This window comes from Muscardinus avellanarius (assembly GCF_963383645.1).
Source record: "Muscardinus avellanarius genome assembly, chromosome: 5".
NCBI lineage: Eukaryota > Metazoa > Chordata > Mammalia > Rodentia > Gliridae > Muscardinus > Muscardinus avellanarius.
Genome location: NC_137790.1, coordinates 73,630,257 through 73,651,537, shown reverse-complemented (window position 1 = coordinate 73,651,537; position 21,281 = coordinate 73,630,257). Strand labels below are relative to the sequence as shown.

General features: G+C 42.9%; 1 protein-coding gene across 3 annotated transcripts in view; it reads right to left on the bottom strand.

Moving 5' to 3' along the window:
- KALRN (kalirin RhoGEF kinase) overlaps window positions 1-2,305 on the bottom strand; it is a gene marked incomplete at both ends in the record, with an annotated part of 686,722 nt that extends 684,417 nt beyond the window's left edge. For all 3 annotated transcript variants that reach the window (XM_080696283.1, XM_080696287.1, XM_080696289.1), the window contains one exon: window positions 2,233-2,305. In XM_080696283.1, the coding sequence (XP_080552409.1) occupies window positions 2,233-2,305 (73 nt within the window). The remainder of the gene's footprint in view (window positions 1-2,232) is intronic.
- Window positions 2,306-21,281: the final 18,976 nt, after the last annotated feature.

The window sequence follows — 21,281 nt, the reverse complement described above, 5'->3', positions numbered from 1 at the left end:
CCCAGTAAGAGCCTTGCCTAGAGACTGGAAGTAGGGATTAGGTAGCAGAACACAGAGGGCCACACAGGGGGTGGTACCACGTTCCTAGACCTAAATAAATCCTTTTGCATATTGTTACAGGTCGTCATTCATTTCCAGCTTTATACACTGAAGATTTAATGTTCTTCTGATTCTAGGTGTATATCAGATCTCACACACACACACACACACACACACACACACACACACACACAAACACACACGCGCGCGCACGCACGGCTGCCCAAGATGATAGGAAAGTATCCCCAATAGAATCCCACCAGAGTCTGACCCCAGTCTGCTATTGACTCTGTGATTTGAGCCAGTGATAAGCAATTTAAGCCACAGGTTGTGTTTTGAAAGATCCTGGGAAAAGTAACACATTGGACCATTATAGGCCATTAACACCATTAACACTGTGTGAACTCATGCGTCAGAAATAAACCTCTAGAAACTGAGCTCTGCTCCAGGAGCCTAGGACTGAGAAGGAACAGGACCTGGTGTTTGGAAGGCAGGAAAGAAAAAGGAGGAATGGGCCCCAAAAGATGAAAGTGGGACCCACAAAGGAAGACTTGCATCTCAAGAAGGCTTGCATCTCAAGATTCTTTCCCCAGAGTTAAGTAAATGCAGGCCTGCCCCGATGGGAGGCAAGGGGGATCAGCTGGGCCCTCCACTGTCACTCAGCCCCTACAATGCCACACTGGGTTATACACTCAGCCAGGCAACCCCCACCCCTCCCGTTTGAATCCATGGTTTGGGTGGTGGGCAGTGGACAGCGTAAATGTGTGTGTGTGTGTGTGTGTGTGAGAGAGAGAGAGAGAGAGAGAGAGAGAGAGAGAGAGAGAGTAAGGCAGGGAGAGAATATGGAATCTTTGGCTGGGGAGAGGAAGGAAGGAGGGCAAATTGAGCCCTGGAAGCAGAATAAGATGACAGGCTGTCTGGTTTCCCAGGGCCTGGTATCAGCTCCTGTCCTCCAGCTTCTTCCTCTCCACGACCAACTAGAGGACGAGCATATGGGCCAGTTAAGTCTTGACTTCCAAGCCACAAGTCTCCTCAACAAAGCACCCTATCCCCTGCCCTAGAAATTACCTCCTGGCCAAGGCAGTGGGGTTAGGAAACAGATGGGCATGCAGGCAGCAGAGCTAACCTGACCTCTGACCCCACCAGTTCCTGTCCTCTGAACCAACTTTTCCAAGGGGAGGGCAGGTGAGTGGGGCCTCCGTAACTTATGGGACTCCTTGGGACAAAGATTCCAGACAAAATGGTTGCAGACATGTGGGGAGATGGGGAACTACACAGCCTGAGCTGGTGGAAGCCACAGGTATGGGGGAGGTGGGGACTCCTGGCTGTCAGAGAAACCAGGCCACAGGTGGTGGGAGATGAGGGCAGTGGGTATCTATTCTGGGGGAGGGCCTGTGTAGCCAGGGAACGAACAGGAGCAGCTCTATGGACCCGAGGCGCCAAGAGCTGCAAAGACATCCCGGGGCTCGGCGCAGGCACACAACCAGGCAAGCAAGATGTAGTGGGTGTGTATGTGAGCAGCGTTAACTCACTTCCAGAAACGAGTGTTTCTAATGAAGAGCTCATCCATTCCCAGAACTGAAGAACAGGGGGACAAAGAGGGGTTGGAGGCGCCCACTAGCCTCCCTGCCGGGTCCGCCTCCTAAGTCCGCGACGCCGGCTCCCCGCGCGCACCGGGCACGGTCCTCTGGGTCCGCCCGGCTCCCGCCAGTCAGTCCGCAGCCTGCGCGTCCCCGGCCCCCACGGCCCCTCTTTGCACCGTAAGGCCCGAGCCCTGGCCGGGAGAAGGGTGCCGACCCAGGGCAGCCGGCTGACAGGCAGGAGGAGGCGGGAGCCGAGGGAGGGGCCCGGGGCGCCGGTCGCGGGAGCCGCGCGCTGCAAAGTGATCCAGCATCGCCCCATCCCCGCGCTCCGGGAGACGGCGGCCCGCGGGGACCGCCTCCCGCTCCCCAGCACAGACTCGGGCGCCTGGGGTGAGCGCCGAGGGGCGCCGAGCTCCCAGCCCCCACGCCCTCCCCAAAACGCAACCCGCACTGCCGTAACGAGCATCCCCGCAACTCCAGCGCCGGCGATCGCGGGGCGCAGCCCCCCAGCACGCACGCCGGGCAGCAGCCTGCCTGCCCCAAACTTGCCGGAGACGCCGCGTCCCGGGCGGCAGCCCTCGCCCCCGGCCCCGCGCCCGGTCCCGCTTACCTGTCCGGAAAAAGGCATCCACGTCCGAGTCGGCTGCCCCTCCTTCCTCCGCTGCCCCCTCCGGGGGGTTCATGACTGGGGAGGGCTCCGCGGGCAGCCGGGCACCCGCGAAGCCAGGGGCCGGGGGCGCTCGGCGCCCGGTGGGCGGGGGGCGCGGGGCGCGGGCGCGGGCTGGGCAGGGGCGCGAGCCTCACTCAGGCGGCGGCGCGCGGCGGGCTGGGGGCGCCTGCCGCCGGAGCCCCCATGGCTCCCTCCCCCGGGGCGCGGGCCGCCTGCGGTCTGGCCGGGGCCGGGCCGGGCTGGAGTCCGGGCTGCTGGGCGCCCGCGGTGCCCCCGCAGCGGCAGCTGGCTCTGCTCCGCGCCCGCCCGCCTGTCTCTATTGTTCAGCCCCGCTCGGTCTCTCCTCTTTATTTTTCCTCCTCCCTCCCACCCTCCGTCTCCCTACCTCCTCCCTCCTCGCTCGCCGCCCGCTCTCTGGCTCCCCCTCTGGCTCCCGCGGCCGCCGCCTCCCCAGCTCCTCCCCCGGCTCCCGCTCCCTCCGTCCCGGCCAACAATGACCCGGGCGCCGCGGGACCCGCGGGGGCGCCGGCCCGAGCTCGCGGCGGGCGCCGGGCGGCCAGGCGCGCCCTTCCCCGCGGCCCCGCGCCCGCGCCCGGGAGTCCGGCCCGAGCCCCGAGCTATTGTGGGCGGCGAGCTAGGCCGGCTTCCTGAGCCCTGCAGGAAAAGCCCGGGCCGAGGAGGCGGCCGGGGAGGGGGCGGGGCCCGGCCGCGCTCCTGGGGGGCTCTGCGGCCCCGCACCGCGCCGGCCCCGCCGCCCCACCCCACTCCCAGGTGTGCCGAGGAGACCCCGAGCTGCCAGCGCGCCTGCCGCCTTCAGATCGGCCCCCGAGCTGCGCTGACCCGTCCCTAGAGGCCGGACTTCATCCCTCCTTCCTGACAAGCCCCTCGGATTGTCCTCACCATCTCCCCCTGTTTCTCTTTTTTTAGCTTTTCTCTTCCTTTCCCTCTTTTTAGCGCGCCTGTCAACATCTCTGCCCGTCTCTGCGACTCTTTGTCCAGTTTATTCCTATTGCGATGTCTCCCTGCCTATCTCTGCCGTCCTGTGTCACTCTCTGGCGTCGCATTTGTCTCTGTCCTGCCTCCGTACTTGGCCCGCATCTCCGCGCTCCTTGGACAGCTGTCAAAACTCACTAATCCCTGGGGCCTTCTCTGGTTTGTTCTTCTCCCTGGTGTGAATGGAGAGATCCAGTTGGCCCGGAGAAAGGAGGTGTTACAGCAAGCTGAATTTCAATTAAAGTGGGGAGAGGGGCTGGGAGGAACCGGGCTGAAGGCAAGAAAGAAAGAAAGCAGATGCTGTATGGGGTAATTAATGCAGTGATTGTATTGTGGCAATCGGGTCTTAAGCAATAATTAAACAATAATTAGTCAGTAGTCTGTTTATAGTTCTAGTGACTGTAGAGCCCACAAAACAGAGGGTCTTTAGACCTGAGAACTTAATGTGATATGTTGAGGACTATTTGTTGCTGCCTCACCCAGCAGATGGAGAGGTGGTGGCCTGATCTAATGTGTTAAAATACACATTAGGAAAACCAGGTGCTGGTGTAAAGTTATGACCTGCTAACCATCAGCCAGAATCACCTGGGTCTGTTTGTAAACCTACTTTGGCTCCACCTTTCTCCTGGGCCCAAAGCTCCCGGGACCTCTCCAGATACCCCTGTAACCCTAGCAGCAAGTGAGATGAGTTACGGTTTTTAGCAAACACTTTCGAGCTCTCTGTATTCACTTTTATTTACTGAATGTCACAAATGATTTACTTTTTTCACTCGATTAAAAAAAAAAGGACCTGTCTCCAAATTTGTGCATATCTATCAGACTCCAGTAGTGACTTGGAGATCACAAGTTAACAGTCATGAGATCTAATTCATCTGATCCTCATGTCTTGAACTGGTTTGCAGAAGTCAGAAGCTCCCTATCTACTACATTCTCTGACAATGAAAATACTGCTCAATTGTCTTTTCTAAACCTTGCTTTCCTCTTACTCCCATGCCTAACACACACCCCCACACATCCATAAGCACACACGCGGGCACATGCACACACACACACACACACACACACACACACACACACACACACTCCATGACAGTGGACCTGCTGGTAGAGAATCAGACCTGGCAAGGTGTTAACTCATCCCAATTCACAAGAAACATTATGTGTTTACAGAAGGGTTTCTATCAAAATATCAGAAGATGTGGTCCAGAATAGAAGCATGCCTTATAGAGGATACAGATTTTTTTTCTAAATTAATTTTGGCAATTTCTATTAAAATGTTAAGTATTCATAGCTAGACTAATACCAAGCAAAGAAGATCTCAAAACAAAGACTATTACTAGGAATAAAGAGAGACATTTTAATTCATCAAGTGGACATAATAATTCTGAAAGTGTTTATACCTAATAAGAGGGCTTCAAAATACATGAAATAAAACCAATAGGACTATAAGGAGAAATAAAGCAATTCATAATTATTGTCAGAGATTTTAATTTCTGTGTCTTAATAATTGGTAGGATAGGGAGATAGGTCATCAGTAAGGATAGAGGAGACGTGAATAATGCTACCAGCCAATTATCCTAACTGACGTTTATAGAACACCCACTCAAAAGTAACAGATACACATTTTTTAAGTGCACAGGTAACATTTATCAAGATAAACCATATGCTAAAGCCACAAAATGTCTCAATAAACCTAAAAGGATTAAAATAAAGCAAAGTGGTAAATAAACTATAAATTGTTTTATTTTTTAATTTTTAAATTTTTTTTATAAGTGGAACATATTGAGAGTGGTGTACATTTACATTGTGCTTCATGCCCTATCCCTCCCTTTCCCTCCCCCCAATATATAGAGTGTCCAGGTTAATCGTGTTATATTTATGCTATTACACATATTCGTATGTAACTCCTCCATTGAACAACCTCAGCTTTCTTCCTCTCCTATCCTTCCATTCAAACTTTGCTGAGATTTCCCCTCCATCATCTGGAATCCCTCTGGTATTACCACTACTCCCTGGCTTGAACATATTAGAGAAAACATATGTCCCTTCTCTTTCTGTGCTTAACTACTCTCACTTAACATAATGTTCTCTAGTTCCTTCCATCTTCTTGCAAATACTATTATTTTATTCTTCTTTATAGCTGAATAGAATTCCATTGTGTGTATTTCCCATAATTTTGCAATCCACTCATCTGTTGATGGAGATCTAGGTTGGTTCCATATTTTGGCTATTGCAAACTGTGCTGCTATGAACATGGGTATGCATATGTTAATGTAGTTCTCTGATTTCAACCCCTTTGGAAAGATACCCAGGAGTGGTATAGCCGGATCAAATGGTGGATCTATTCCCAGTTTTCTAAGGAATCTCCATACTGATCTCCATAGTGACTGAACTACTTTGGGCTCCCACCAACAGTGTAAAAGAGTTCCTCTTTCCCCACATTCTTGCCTGCAATTGTTGTTGTTTGATTTCTTTATGTTTGCCACTCTGGTTGGGGTTAGATGGAATCTCAGCATACTTTTGATTTGCATCTCCCTGATAGCTAGTGATGTTGAACATCTTTTCATGTATCTATTGGCCATTTGTATCTCTTCTTTTGTGAAATGTCTATTCATTTCAGTTGCCCATTTCTTGATTGGGGTGTTTGTTTGCTAGTGTAGTCCTTTGAGCTCTTTGTCTATTCTGGATATTAGCTCCCTATCAGAGTGGTGGCTGGTAAAGATCTTCTCCCATTCTGTAGGCTTCCTCTTTAGGTTCTTGATGGTTTCCTTTGATGAGAAGAAACTTTTTAGTTTGAAGAGATCCCACTTATTAATTCTTGCTTTAATTTCCTGTGCTTTGGAAGTCTTATTGAAAAAGTTACTCCCTGTACCTATATGTTGTGGTATAGATCCTATGCCTTTCTCTAATAACTTCACAGTCTCTGGTCTAATTTCTAAGTCTTTGATCCATTTCAAGTTGATTCCTGTGCATGGTGAGAAGTAAGGATTCAGATCCAACTTTCTACAAATGGATAGCCAGTTCTCCCAGCACCATTTATTGAAAAGGCTGTCTTTTCTCCAGCGTATGAGTTTGGCCCCTTTATCAAAGATTGATTGACTATAGATGTATGGGTTTGTTTCTGTATCTTCTATTCTGTTCCACTGGTCAGTGTACCTGTTATTGTGCCAGTACCATGCTGTTTTTACTACTATTGCTCTACAGTATAAGTTGAAGTCCAGGATTGTGATGCCTTCTGCCTGGTTCTTGTTGCTGAGAATTGCTTTGGCTATTCTGGGTCTTTTCTTCCTCTATACAAAATCCATAACTTACTTTTCCAGGTCTATGAGAAATGTTGTTGGTATTTTAATGGGGATTGCATTGAATCTATAGATCACTTTTGACAGAATGGCCATTTTGATGATATGGATTCTGCCTATCCGTGAGCAAGGGAGATCTTTCCATCTTCCAAGGTCGTCTTCAATTTCTTTCATTAATGTATTGTAGTTTTCTCTGTAGAGGTCTTTTACATCTTTGGTTAGGTTTATTCCTAGGTATTTTATTGGTTTAGAGGTTATAGTAAATGGAATAGTTTTCTTTATTTCTTTCATTGTGGATTCATTGTTGGCATTGAGAAAAGCAACTGATTTCTTTAGGTTGATTTTGTATCCCGCAACTTTGCTGAAAGATGATTGGTTAATCATCTCCAGAAGTCTTTTGGTTGAGTTCATTGGATCTTCTAGATAAAGAATCATATCATCTGCAAATAAGGATAGTTTTAGCTCCTCTCTTCCTATTTGAATTCCTTTGATTTCCTTCTCTTGTCTTATTGCTGTGGCAAGAGTCTCAAGGACTATATTGAAAAGGAGAGGTGATAATGGGCATCCTTGTCTTGTGCCTGATTTTAAAGGGAATTCTTGCAATTTTTCTCCATTCAATATGATGTTGACTTTGGGTTTATTGTATATAGCCTTAATGATGTTGAAATATGTTCCTTCTATTCCAATTTTCTGCAGTGTTTTTAACATAAATGGGTGTAGGATTTTGTTGAATGCTTTTTCAGCATTTATTGAAATGATCATGTGTTTTTTGTTCTTAGTTCTATTTATGTGGTGAATAACATGTATTGATTTGCGTATGTTGAACCAGCCTTGCTTTTCTGGGATGAAACCCACTTGGTCATGGTGTACAATTCTCTTGATATGGTTTTGAATACATATAGCTAGTATTTTGTTTAGAATTTTTGCGTCTATGTTCATTAAGGATATTGGTCTGTAATTTTCCTTTCTTGAAGTATCTTTATTTGGTTTGGGGATTAATGTGATACTGGCCTCATAGAAAGAATTAGGAAGAATTCCATCTCTTTCAATTTCCTGGAACAAGTTGTGAAGTATTGGTATTAGTTCTTCACTAAAAGTTTTGTAGAATTCAGCTGGGAACCAGTCGGAGCCTGGGCTTTTCTTTGTTGGCAGAATTTTGATTGCTGTTTCTAAAATTAATTGTCTTAAAATATGATAAAAATTACATTTTTAACCACAATAGAATTAAGTTAGAAATAAAAAAAAATCTGGAAAGCCTTCCAAATATTTGGAAACTAAACAACACATAAGAGCTCAAAGGGAGCTATTAAAAGAAAGTTTTAAGTGAAATAAATGAAAACACATAAAAAAATCTGTGGGATGCAATTAAAGCAAACCATAGAAAGAAATTCATAGTGTTAAATACCTATTTTGAAAGGAAAGTTCTCAGATAAATAACCTGTTTTTATGTAAAAAGCAAATGAAGCCAAAACAGGAATTAAAAACACAAAAGAGTAGAAAGTAATGAAATAGATAAGAGGAAGGCAAATAAATAAATAAACAAAATCGTGGGTTGAGAAGATCAAAAAGTTAATAACTTCTAGCCAGATGGATCAGGAAAGAAAAAGTATTACTACTAATAGCAGGAGTTATAGAGGTGACATCACTACAGATTCAATAGATACACAAAGAATAATAAGGAACAATTATGAACAACTTTATGCCAATACATTTGACAACTTACATTGACAATTTTCTTGAAACACATGAACTACTAAAATTCACTCAAGAAGAAATAGATAAATTAAGTAGCCATGTATTTGCAAAGAAATTATATATTTAGCTTAAAAACTTCCCCCCAAAAAAATACTTTTAATACTTGTATTACTTCACTGGTAAAAGCTATGAAACATTTAAGAAAATACTAATACCATTGCCACCAAAACATTTCCAGAAAAGTGAAGAGGAGGAAATATTTCCCAACTATTTCTTTTGTGTTTATTTGTTTTGGTGCTAGAGATTGAACCCAGGGACATTCTACCTCTCAAGTACATTCCTAGCCCTTTTTATTTATTTATTTTTAATTTTGAAACAGGGTCTGGCTAAGTTGCTGAGAGTCTCACTAAGTTGCTGAGGATGGCATCAAACGGCAATCTTCTTAGCCTCCCAAGTGCTGAGATTACAGGCATGTGTCATCACGCTCAGCTTTTCCTGAATATTTTTATGAGGCCAACATCATCCTGATACCAAAGCAAAATAAAGGCCATTTAAGGGGGAGGGGGAGCCCTACAGATTGCTATATTTTGTGAACATAATGCAAAAGTCTCAATAAAAATTTTAGCAAATCAAATCTAGTAATATATACAAAGGATAATCCCTAGGTTTCAAGGTGAGTTTAACATTTGAAAAATCTATCAGTGTAATTTACCATATGAAATGGGCTGCATTGTGTTGCCCACAAAAAGATGCACTGAGGAGTTAACTGTTGGTATTCATGAAGTGACCTTATTTGTAAATAATGCCTTTGTAGAAGGGGTCAGGTTTAAATGAGGTCATTAGGGTAAAGCCTAGCCAAATATGACTGATGTCCTTATGAGAAGAAAAATGCCCCATGGAAAGACAGAGACACGGAACAATAATACCATGTGATGATAGAGGTAGAGATTGGAATGATGCAGCTGCAAACCAAAGAATGCCAAAGACTGACATCCATCACCAGAAACTAGGAAGAGGTAAGGAAAGAGTCTACCCAGAGTTTCAAAGGGCACATGATCCTGCTGACATTTTAACTTCAGATTTCTAGTTTCCAGAACTATGACAATAAATTTATTTATTTATTTATTTATTTATTTATTTATTTATTTATTTGCAGTACTGGGGGTGGAACCCAGGGGCATTTCACCTTCAAGCTACACCCTCAGCCCTAGTTTTTATTCTTTATTTTGAAACAGGGTCTCACTGAGTTGCAGAGGGCCTCACTAAGTAGCTGAGGCTGTTCTCGAACTGAGATCCTCTCTTCTCAGCCTTCTCCTGAATGCTGGGATTACAAGCAGGAGCCACCACGCCCAGCTGACAGAATAAATTTCTATTATTTTAAGCCAACTAGTTTGCAATACTTTGTTAAAGCAGTCCTAGAAAACTAATATTCCATATTTAAGCCAGATATGGTGGTATTGCTTGTAATTCCAGTATTTGGGAGGCTGAGACAGGAGGATCACAGGTTCAAGAGACTCTGATTCAAAACAAATAAAACCAAGCTGGGCGTGGTGGTGCACGCTTGTAATCCCAGTACTTGGGAGGCTAAAACAGGAGGATCTGAGTTTGTGATCAGCCTCAGCTACTTAGGCCCTCAGCAACTTAGTGTGAACCTGTTTCAGAATAAAGAATAAGAAATCAGGCTGGGAGTATAGCCTGGAGGTAGAATGCCCCTGGATTCAATCTCCAGCACCACAAATAATAATTAAAATAATAATAATAATAATAATAATAATAAAACAAAATAGATCTGGGGATATAGCTCAGAGGTAGAATGTCCCTGCATTCAATCCTCAGTACCCCCCCACACATATAAATTCTCACATTTAAAAAGAAAAACTATATGATAATGTAAATAAATGCAAATAAATTCAACAAAAAATCCAACATCAATTTCTGATAAGAACTCACAGCAAACTTAGAAGGAACTTCAGGTTAATAAAGACATCTGCAAAAAAAAAAAAAGCTAGTTGCATCATAACATCATACTTACTAGTGAACTCTGAATGCTTTTTCCTCAACATCAGAACATGACAGGGGCGTCCACTCTTACTCCTCTTCAACAGTACACTGGCTGTTCTAGCCAGTGAACAAAAAAGGAGAAATTAAAGATATCCAAGTTGGAGACAAAAAGGTAAAACTGCCTTTTTTCAGAGATAACATGATTGCTACTTAGAAACATTCTATGAAATCAAAACTACTGGCACTAATAATGAGTTTAGCAAGACTTTTAAGACAAAATTTTATTTCTAAACATGAAATAAAGATTCAAACTTAAAAATTTCAGTAACACTATTATCACTATTTATATTATCTTGAAAAATATAAAATATGGAGGCTTAGTCTGCGTCCTTGAGTATGTGTTTCCGTGTGTGTGTGTGTGCGTGTGTGTTAATTGGGAATTGAACCAGAACTTTGCACATGCTGGACAAGCGCTCTATCACTGGGCTACATTCCTTAGTCCTTTTCTATTTTACTTTAAGACAGGGTCTCAATAAGTTGCCAAGGCTGGCCTCAAACTTGCAATGATCCTACCTCAGCCTCCCAGGTAGCTGAGATTATAAGCGACCATCACCATGCCTAACTCATAATCTGGCTTTTAAAATACATAAGGCCCATACACTTAAAACCACAATAATCAAAAGAAATCAAAGAAAAACTAAGTAAATGGAGAGGTATACTGTCTCATGTAGATGAAGACTTACAATCTTAACATCTCTGTGTTGCCCAAATTGATTTATAGATTCAATACAATCCCAGTAAAAATTCCAATAGGCTTCTTTGTAGAAACTGATAAATTGATTCAATGCAAAGAACCTAGAAAAGCCAAAACAGCTAAGAAAAAAGGAATTTAGAGAACTTAAACTACTCAAGTTTAAGACTTAACATAAAGTTAGAGTAGTCCAGGCAATGTGGCATTGGTATGGAGATAGATAAATAGATCAATGAAATAGAATGGAGTTCAGAAACAGACCCATACATGCATCCTCAATAAAGATACTGATTTTCAGCAAAGATCAAAGAGAATATAGTATGGAAATAATAGTCTTTACAAATGGTGCTTGGACAACTGAAAGTCTATTAATTTTCTATTACTGCTATACCAAATTACTACAAACTTTATGGGGCTTAAAATAACCTAAGTTTTATTATTTGAGTCACAGCACCAAAAACAAAACAAAACAAAATTTTATTACAGTTCGGTTTAGTCAAAAGTCAAAATGTGTCTCACTGGTCTAAAATTAAGATGTTAACAGGGATGTATTCTTTCTAGAGGACCTCGGGGAAAATTCACTCTCGCTCTTTCCAGCTTTTGAAGGCCAACTGCATGTTTTTGTTTGTATTCCCCTCCTCCATCTTCAACACAAGCAACAATGGATCAACACTGCCCTCTCCTTGATTTCTCTTCAGTATCCCTATTCCACTTTCTCTGTGGGTGGGGTAGAGGGTGCTAGAGATTGAACCCAGGGTCTTGTATAGGCTAAGCATGTGCTCTACCACTCAGCTGCATTCCAGCTCCTCCCTCTTTCTTCTTCTTCTTTTTCCCCCCCACCCTGAGGAACCAGGGATGGAACCCAAGAGCATTGTACTTCCGAGCTACAGCCCCAGTCCTATTTTTTAGTCTTTTTATTTTTTGAAACAGGGTCTCACTGAGTTGCAAAGGGCCTCGCTAAGTAGCTGAGGCTGTTCACGAACTGCAATCCTCCTGTCTCAGCCTCCCACATGCTGGGATTGCAAGCGTGCACCACCATGCCCAGCTTCCTCCCTCTCTTAAAGTTAGATGATCAGCAACTTCTACTCCATCTATAACCTAATTTCAATGTGATGTCATCTAAGATCATTTTGCCTATCATAATGTCCCCAGGCCAAAAACAAAGAACTAAGATCCCTCTCTTACATTCTATACAAAAATTAATTCAAAATGATCATGGACCTAAATGTAAAACACTAAAAAGTTTCTAGAATACACTGAAGAAAATCTCTGTGACCTTAGGGTATGCAAGGCTTTCTTAGATATGACATCAAAAGCATAATCCCTAAAAGAAAAAATATAAGAATAATACAGTTGGCTTCAATAATATTAAGAAGCTCTGCTCTTTAAGAGACATTATTGATAGAATAAACAAGCCACAGGCTAAAGAAAATATTTGAAAATCACATATCGGATGAAAGATTGTATCCAGAATATATAATTGTCAAATCTTTATAATAATACGGCCAGCCTTACCAATTTAGTGAGACCCTCTGTAACTTATGAGACCCTGTTTCAAAATAAAAAATAACATAGGACTAGGGGTATAGCTCAAAGGTATAATGCCCCTGGGTTCAATCTCCAGTAACATGCACACACACACACACACACACACACACACACACACACACACTTTTATAATAAGAAAACAAACCAATTTTTAAAACCAGACAATAGATTTAAATAGACATTCACTTTAGCAGATGGATAACAAGTAAGGACTTAAAGAAATTCTCAAATTATTTGTCATTAAGGAAATGCCAATTAAAACCATGAAATATCATCTATTCAAATGTCTAAAATTAAAAAGACTGAGTTTATCAAGTATTGGTGAGGAATGGATGAGGATATGAAATGGAACTCTCCTACACTTCTGCTAAGAATGTAAAATGGTACAACTACTTGAGAAAAAAGTCTGGCAGTCTCTTAAACAGTTAAACGTGCACCTACCGTGTGACCCAGCCATTCCATTCTTGGTATTTACCCAAGAGAAATAAAATATCCATGCAAAGACTTGTACACAAGCATTCACAGCAACTTCATTTAAAAGATCCAAAACCAGGACGCAATCCAAAAATCCATCAACAAGTGCCTGGATAAACAAATTATGATATATTCATATGACAGAACACTAACTCGGGATTTGTGTAAATCTCAAAATAATTAGTTGAGTGAAAGAAGTCAGGCAAAAGAGAGTATATACTAAATTATTCCATTTTAATAAAATTCTAGGCAAAGCAAAGTAATCTATACTGACAGAAGGAGATCAGCGGTGGTCTGGAGAAGGCCAGGGTGGGAGACTGAATGGGGAGGGTGAAGGATGAGATTACAAATGAGAACAAAGGAACGTCTGTCAGTGATAGATATGCTCTTGATTGTTGTAATGTATGCCCATGTCAAAACTGATCAAACTGTCCACTTTAAACATATTTAATTTACCAAGTGTCAATTATACCTCAATAAAGCTGCTTTAAAACGCAATGACTTTTAAAAATAAATGAGGTAAAGCTATATGTACTTCTGAAAAATGTCAGTTATCTTGAAGAAATTATATAAATTACCATAGTCTATAAAATATTTTGTGCAATATCTAAATACATCTAGAGTGTAGCAAGTATGGGTGGGAGAGAAGGGTGGTGTTGAGCAGGAGTCGCAGGAGCCTCCTCTGCTAGACTACGTAACTAAATCAGTGACACGTGGACCAGGACCAATGAGGAGCGACGAGAAAATGATCAAGATATTACTTGCCAGGCGTGGTGACGCACGTTTGTAATCCCAGCATCCGGGAGGCTAAGACTGGAGGATCATGGTTTGCAGACAGCCTCAGCTACGTAGTGAGGCCCTTCACAACTCAGTGAGACCCTGTTTCAAAAACAAAAAGACTAAAAAATAGGGCTGGAGGTGTAGCTTGGAGATACACTGCCCCTGGGTTCCATCACTAGTATCACAAATATATATATATATATATATATATATATATATATATATATATATAATCTTCATCCATGATAAAACTATAAAGCAGAGAATAAAGTGACTTGCCCAAAGTCACCCAGCAGTCCCCAGAATCCACTAGTCCCAGACGAGAGCTCGTGCTGTTTCCCTACAACACAAATTTCCTCTCTTACAGGGGCAGTCTGACATGATTATGTGCATATGGGTGGTGACGTCCAATCAGCTATTAGAATGGTCAGGACAGAGCCTGGGAGAGGACTTGGGAGCTGGAGCTGGAGACATTGATGAAGGAGCTCAGAGCTGGCTGGAGCAGCAGGAGCAAATGAGATAAAAGGGTTTCTATCCATTTCCATTAACTTTCCCTTGGATGAATTATCCACTCATATCCAGCTTCCTACTCAAATCAAATCTGCCATAGAGTGGCACCTCTTTCCACTTTCCTGACTGTATTATTCCAATTGCACAGACTAGACTTTGCAACTTGTTGGGCTCCTCTTCTTCCTGCACCCACACAATCGTTAGTTAAGCCAGTGTTTTTCTTCAAAGGGTTATCTGTTGATCCCTATTCCCTCTGAGGTCATCCTAGAACAGCCCTTGGTTCTATAATCTTTAGTTTTGTTGGAGTTTTTTTGGGGAGCTGGTTTTTTGGGGGGGCAGGGTCCCACTATATTGCCCAGATTGGTCTTGAACTTGTAGACTCCAAGTATCCTCCTGCCTCAACCTCCTGAATAGCTAGGATTACAGGTATGGGCCGCCACATCTGGCTGACTGTGTGATCTTCAATTTCTCCATCAGCTTGCCAACTGTCCCTTCCCAGGCAAGGTGGGGGAATGAGCCAGTAATAGAGAGAAAAGATGGACCAGAGAGACAGACAAGTTACAGGGGCATGTCACCCTGGTAGAGACTAGAGGAGATAGTGTCAGGAGGCAGAGGGGTCAAAATTTCAGATGCCTCAGAGAAGTGAGGGGCTGTGGGGCTAAGGCAGGGAGATGGGGTATGGCTAAGTGTCAGGTGATGCGTGGCCTTCAGGAAAGAAGGAGAAGTAAGAACCAATTGTAGGAGAGTGTGTGGTGAGGAAGTAAGACCCGGGCAGCCCCCTCCTGCAGTCAGGGCAGGAGCCAGTGTGCCATGAGGGACAGGCAGCTGCGGAGCAGAATCATGGCTGTGAGAAAAAAGAAATGAAGACAGTAGCTAGACAGGATGGTTAAATTTCCAAATGTTTGTTTTGTTTTGTTTTCAAAATGGAACTAGCTATGCATAGTTAAAAGGCTGGGGGTGGGTGGGACACAGCAGAGAGAGAAAGAGATAGAAAAATCCTGAAGCTGGAAGACTATCAGAGTCACTTGGAAACTGGAAGGGCTGGTGGCTGTCCCTGTCAACGCCAGCAGCCAGCATCCTGAGGGTTGGTCTGCATGGAGGAGGAAGCTGGGGGGAGATATTTGGGCCTCAAATCTTGATTCCCAACCCTTATTCTGTACTGCACAGGAAATTTCTAACAGAAAGCTGTTTCCTTTGTCACACTATTTTCTGTTTAGAGTGAGGATAGGAAGTAATCTGTCCTGTCCTTTTAACAATTCTAAGGGAATAGCAAAACATCCCCTGGTCTTGGCCTTGCTTACTACACAGTTGTGACAGTCCAGGAGTTCTTCCTGACTTCTACTCCTAATCTTTCCTGCAGCAGTAGAAGCCCATCACCTCTCATCCTGCCTTTAGGGGAAGCACGTGGTGACCCCAAAACGTGCTTCAATGAAGAAGTCCACAGGAGGTAAAGCGATGTGGATTTACTACAGATCCAGAAGGAGTTGCCCTGATAGACTCCACATCCATTTTCCTACCAGCCTTCACCTATCCTGGAGAGAGGGAGGAATTCAAAAAGATTAAAGAACATTCAAACATACCTCAGCTGCCACCAACCTCTGAAGAGAAAGCCCCCTTCACTCACCTCAGAGATTCAAATCGAAGGAAGCCAGAAGGAACTCCACAACTAACTAGTTAAACCATATCTTAAGCTACCCAAGAATAGTTGCACAACTTAACAGGTGTCGAGACACACAATCCAGGTGACCCAGAGCCTCTCACCAGCAAGTGGACCCAAGGAAGCAGAATGTTGCCTTTCTGATGGCATCTCATGATAGGAGAATTCGCCAAGTACCCCTCAGGAAAATGTCTCACAGCAAGAGACAAGAGAGGAACACATGTGAAAAAGAAAGTGAGAAAAAGAGAGATTAGGAAGAGAAAGGAATAAAGACAAAAACAGAAGAATGATGGAAATACGAAGACAGAGAGAGAAATAGAGCGAGAGCGAGAGCATGTGCTCGAGGGATCTCTTCCTGATGTTCACTTACAGCAGGGGTCTAGTAAAGTTTTATTGGCACACAGCCATGCCCGTTAGGTTACTTATTGTCTATGGATGCTTTTATGGGATAAGGGCACAGTTGAATATTTTCAATGAAGACCATATGGCCTGCAAAGTAAAAAATATTTGCTCTCTGGAACTTGAAAAAAAACTGTTTGCTGACCCCTGACTTTGAGTAATAACAATGTTATAACCACCCCTAATAATAATAGGCTCTTTATAGCTCTTCAACTATTCATTATATTTCAAGTTATCTTCAGAAACTATTGCCTGGAAAGCAACAAAGGCTGGATACAAGCAATAGGAGAACTATTCAGAGCTATATCTTAGAGAGTGACCAAAGTAAAATTGACTCAAGAAACAAAAGACTTTTTAAAGCTGAAGAGCAAATCTGACTCTTAAAAAGACAGCATGTGTATAAAATGCAATTATTTTAGCATGATTAAATGCTAATTACAAATGTATATATATATATATTTATACAGAAAGGTATATTTATAAATGTATATTTATTTCTGACTAGTATTAAGTTTCTGTAGCTAGATGTATTTTAGTTTCCTGACTAGTGTCTAGCACAACTAAAATCACAATGTGTCATGGTGAAACGATTGATATGGTATGGTAGCCTAGAAAATTAAAGGAGTTGATCAATGTAATATATGAATAACAACAGAAATTTAAATATGAATAACAGGTAAGCTTTAGGGAAAGTAAATGCTTTAAGCTTTCCCATCCTCTTCTTCTGACATCAACATACAAGTATGGGCTTGAAAATGGTGGGTTTTTTTTTTTTTTTACATCTCCATTCAAGGTGCTTGATAACATGAGATGGAGGGAAAGAAAGCTTGGGAGTCCAGGATGAACTTTCCTATGGAATAGAATGCATCCAGAATGTCCTGAAGCTTTCACATAGAAGTTAAAGAGACAAGAGGAAGCCGTATTTCTTGTATTTGGTTCATATTTTTCCAGTATTTTCCTTAGATGTCTCTTCTCCACATCCTATAAAGCATCTCACCCATTTTGTCCTGCTTACACACACACACACACACACACACACACACACACACACACTCTACAACTAGTCCATTCCAGACACAGGTCTGCTCTTCCTCCTCTCCTTTATCCAACAGTCCCTGCCCTGTCCCCATCCCTAGGCTTCTGCTCAAAGGCCCAGGCATGGCAGCTTCCCTACCCCCAACCCCCCTGCTCTTCTTATGAACAGAACTGCTGGATAATTCGGGAGGGCAATGTGTTCAGATGAAATGCTCACCTTCCTAATTCCTGCAGCCAGGGGTGCTATGTAACCTACTACTTATCCTGAGAAATAACAGAAGAAACTTCTGCTAGACATCTGGGGAATGTTTTTCCCTACTTAAGTAAGCTCTATAACCTTTTCTTTATTCCTTCCTTTTCTTTCTTCTTTCCTTTCTCTGGTCCACAGACATGAGGCTTCAGGTAGAACAGCCATCTTGGGAATAAAGACAACAAAGCCACAAGCTAAAGCTGGTGAAGCAGGAGGTAAAAGGGAGATGAGACACTGGTGACCCGTGAAGCTACTGTGTTCGCCTGAGTTACTTCTTGTTCTAAGAGCATAATACACCTTTATGTAGTAAAGGCCCTACAGTTGGGTTTATATCATGAACGCCCTAATGCAACCCCTGCCCTATGTCATGCCTATACTCTTCTTTCTACCCAGAAAGTCTCTTTCTCTGTACCCCACAATCAGCTTGTGAAGTCCTAGGCTTGCTTCAAAGTGTACCTTGAATCCCACCTCCTATAAGAAGGTCTTCTGTAATATTTCAAAATCAATCTCTCCCTCTCCCAGAGTCATGAAGGGCACAATTAAAATTAAAGTAAGTATACATATATCAAGTCTGCTTTATGGCATAAACATCCTTATATGTTTATTCCCAATACCTCCCCCCCTAGATTGAGAACTTCTGAGTATAATGATACCATTTCACTTGTTCTAAATGCTCTGATGCACCTGATTCAATGCCCAGAATAGTTACTCACTAAAGAACTGTCGGATTTCTTTGAACAAAATTTCTTCCCTTCCCAAGCGTATATTATGGATCATATTTAAATGCCTGGCTCTTATGTAGAAAAGGTGAGAGAATTAACAATTAGGAAAATAGACTTTAAAAATCCTACTCATGTTTTGACTATGTTTGATTGGTTTTGTAACTGTGAGGCCTATTGCAAATTGCCCAGATATATAATCTGAGGTCAAAAGAGTAGACAGAAATAAGAAGAAATTAAAATCTCAAAACCCAGCCCATATATTATCAAATTAGTATGCTGGTTTCAACAAGCTTAATTTCCAATCAGTAACTTGAGAGATAGACTTCTATCCATAACAGTTAATTCAATGTATTATATTTTAATTTCAGTTATAGTTCTACTGCTTATTTGATGTATTCCTTTTGATCATCAAGGATTGATTGGCCATTTATAATGAGCCAAGTCTACAGTGACCAACCATGCCGTGTTACCTGTGACTCGGGGACTTCCTGAGACAAAGGAATTTTTAGAGCTTAAACTAGTAGAGTCCTGGGCAAAGCAGGATGGTCAGTCACCAACCAACCAAAAAAGCTCCGTGTCTGCTATCGGACAGTGGAAAATATGGATATAGTTCTTCCCATGTAGAACTATACTTTTATTTGGGCCTCCTAGTAATAACAAAGAAGCTTGCATCCAATAATTCTGTTTTTAAAATATTTATGTTAGATTTTACTACATAGTCATCAAGGTCATCCGATACTTCCAGGTGCTAACACCACAAATCTCAGAGCCTCGTTGGCTGTCTGTGTGGAAGGAAGATGAAGGGCTTTGGGAAAGGAGAGTAAGCAGAAGTTCAGCTCATGAATGTGGCCATTGTTCTACTGGCTGCAGATTCCAACCAACTGGAATTGCAGCCTGAGCCAGTTGTCTGTTGTTCTTGGATCAGCAGGCACACTCCATCCTCAGGGTCTCAGATCTTGTCCTGACACTGACTCTGACCTCTTGGGCAGAGCAGAGCCTTTTCTGGAGAGGGCCAGGGGATGTCAAACTTTCCTGGGGGAATGTGGAGGTAATTTGACTATGGCATTTGCTGATATGGCCAGCACAGCTGGCTGGGGAATGACTTTTTCTTCATCATTATTCCATATGCACTCCTTCTATAGATGGACATCAGGTTAAGGAGAACAATTCTCCTATTCATGGGTCAAGAGCATATGAATGACTTATTTTCCCTCTTTGAATGCCCATCCTCCCAGACAGATAATGCACATTTTTAGCTTAGGTGTCTAAAGGTCTGATCACCCCCCCACCCCATAGTAGCTTCTCACTCAATGAAGGCCAACGGTTCTGGCTCCTCCATTCCAAGAATCAGTGGAAAGCTGCTCACTCTGTAGTAGACTCTCTCTTCACGTTCCAGCCTTCATCTCTGCCAGGCTGGAGGAGTAGCCACCACTGGTTCCTTACTAGACATTATGCTAGGTGGCTTCATTTTTATTATTTTATTGAAACCAGACAACAACTCACAGTGCATATTATTATCACCCACCCCTGTGTCACACATTATAAGTGGACAGAGTGGAATTTGAATCCCACTCTTCCTTTGGTTTGATGATCTGGAAGGGAATAGATTTTGTATACTTGAAAAGACCCTGTAGATCTTGGATGCTTGAAAACCATCATAGTAAGGAGGACTTCAAAAGCAGAGGCAATTTTGTGTCTACTGACTTATAAATTTCTCTGAGGGGAGGGATCAGAGAACACTTCAAATCAGGAAACTCTGCAAGCTTGTCAAAAACCTTGGTCTACTGATCTGCATGAGATCAAATGTTAACTTTATTTATCATTATGTGTGAGTTCGAGCTTTGAAGCAATAAGGAATTAATCTTAAAACTACCACAGAAGGATTTTTAAGAGTTTTTTCAAACAAAAAATAACATGCATAATTTTTTTCATGGAATTTTATGGGAAAGATGTTTTAAGTGGCCTGAAGCTACCCTTGGGAAAGATACAGACCAGGGAAGTCTAGGGGGTCTCCTTTTTGCTCTGCCTCCCCAGGTCAGCCTTATCACTGAGACACAGCAGAGGGACTCAGAGCCTGACCATGACAACCACTGGCCCGGTGGCCAGGCTGATGCAGGGATCCCAGGATGAGGGAAGTGAAGTCTAGAGCCTTGTATCCATAAGTGTCTTGTGAAAACTGCCTGCTTTGTAATGGATGTGCAATAAGTTTATTGAATAAGTGAACAAATAAGCAGAACAAGTGATTTTCCAGAAGGTCATACAACAGGGACAAAATTCCAGTGTTCTAAATCTTAACTCCATCTCTTGATCTCTTTACATCATCCTCTGGGGGAGCCTGGCCAACTTTAAAATGGATATTTGGACGTCAGATTGAAGAGGGCACAGTGCCTGGCTTAAGTAATATCAAAATTTTAATTAGGGAGATGGAAGAGACAAAGTTGATGAAAATCTCCTGTTATCCAGATGCCAGGACCATTCAGTGTGGTGGGGTTTGTTTCTAATGAGCATCCGCTCCATCTCACCAATCCCTCTGCACTTTTATACAATATACAGTTCACATTACAAAGTCAACGAGCCTTCATCCTCTGTGTGGCCAGTCCCCTCTTTGTTGTCTCTGCCCTGTAATTGTTTAATCTGGCTTCGCCTTCCACATTTCTTGGCTGCCTGCTCCCCACTGTCCCTCTCAGTCAGGTTTTGCTCAGGGAATGTAAATGCACAGAAAACATTCCAAGGTCAATTAGAACTGATCGGGTATCTTATCTACCACTTTGGATTACCCATGCCCTGTGCGGATACACAGTTGGCTGAATGAGCACCATAGGCTGGGACACATTCTGAGATTTATACTCAGCTTCCAATGATCTGTGCTAATGAA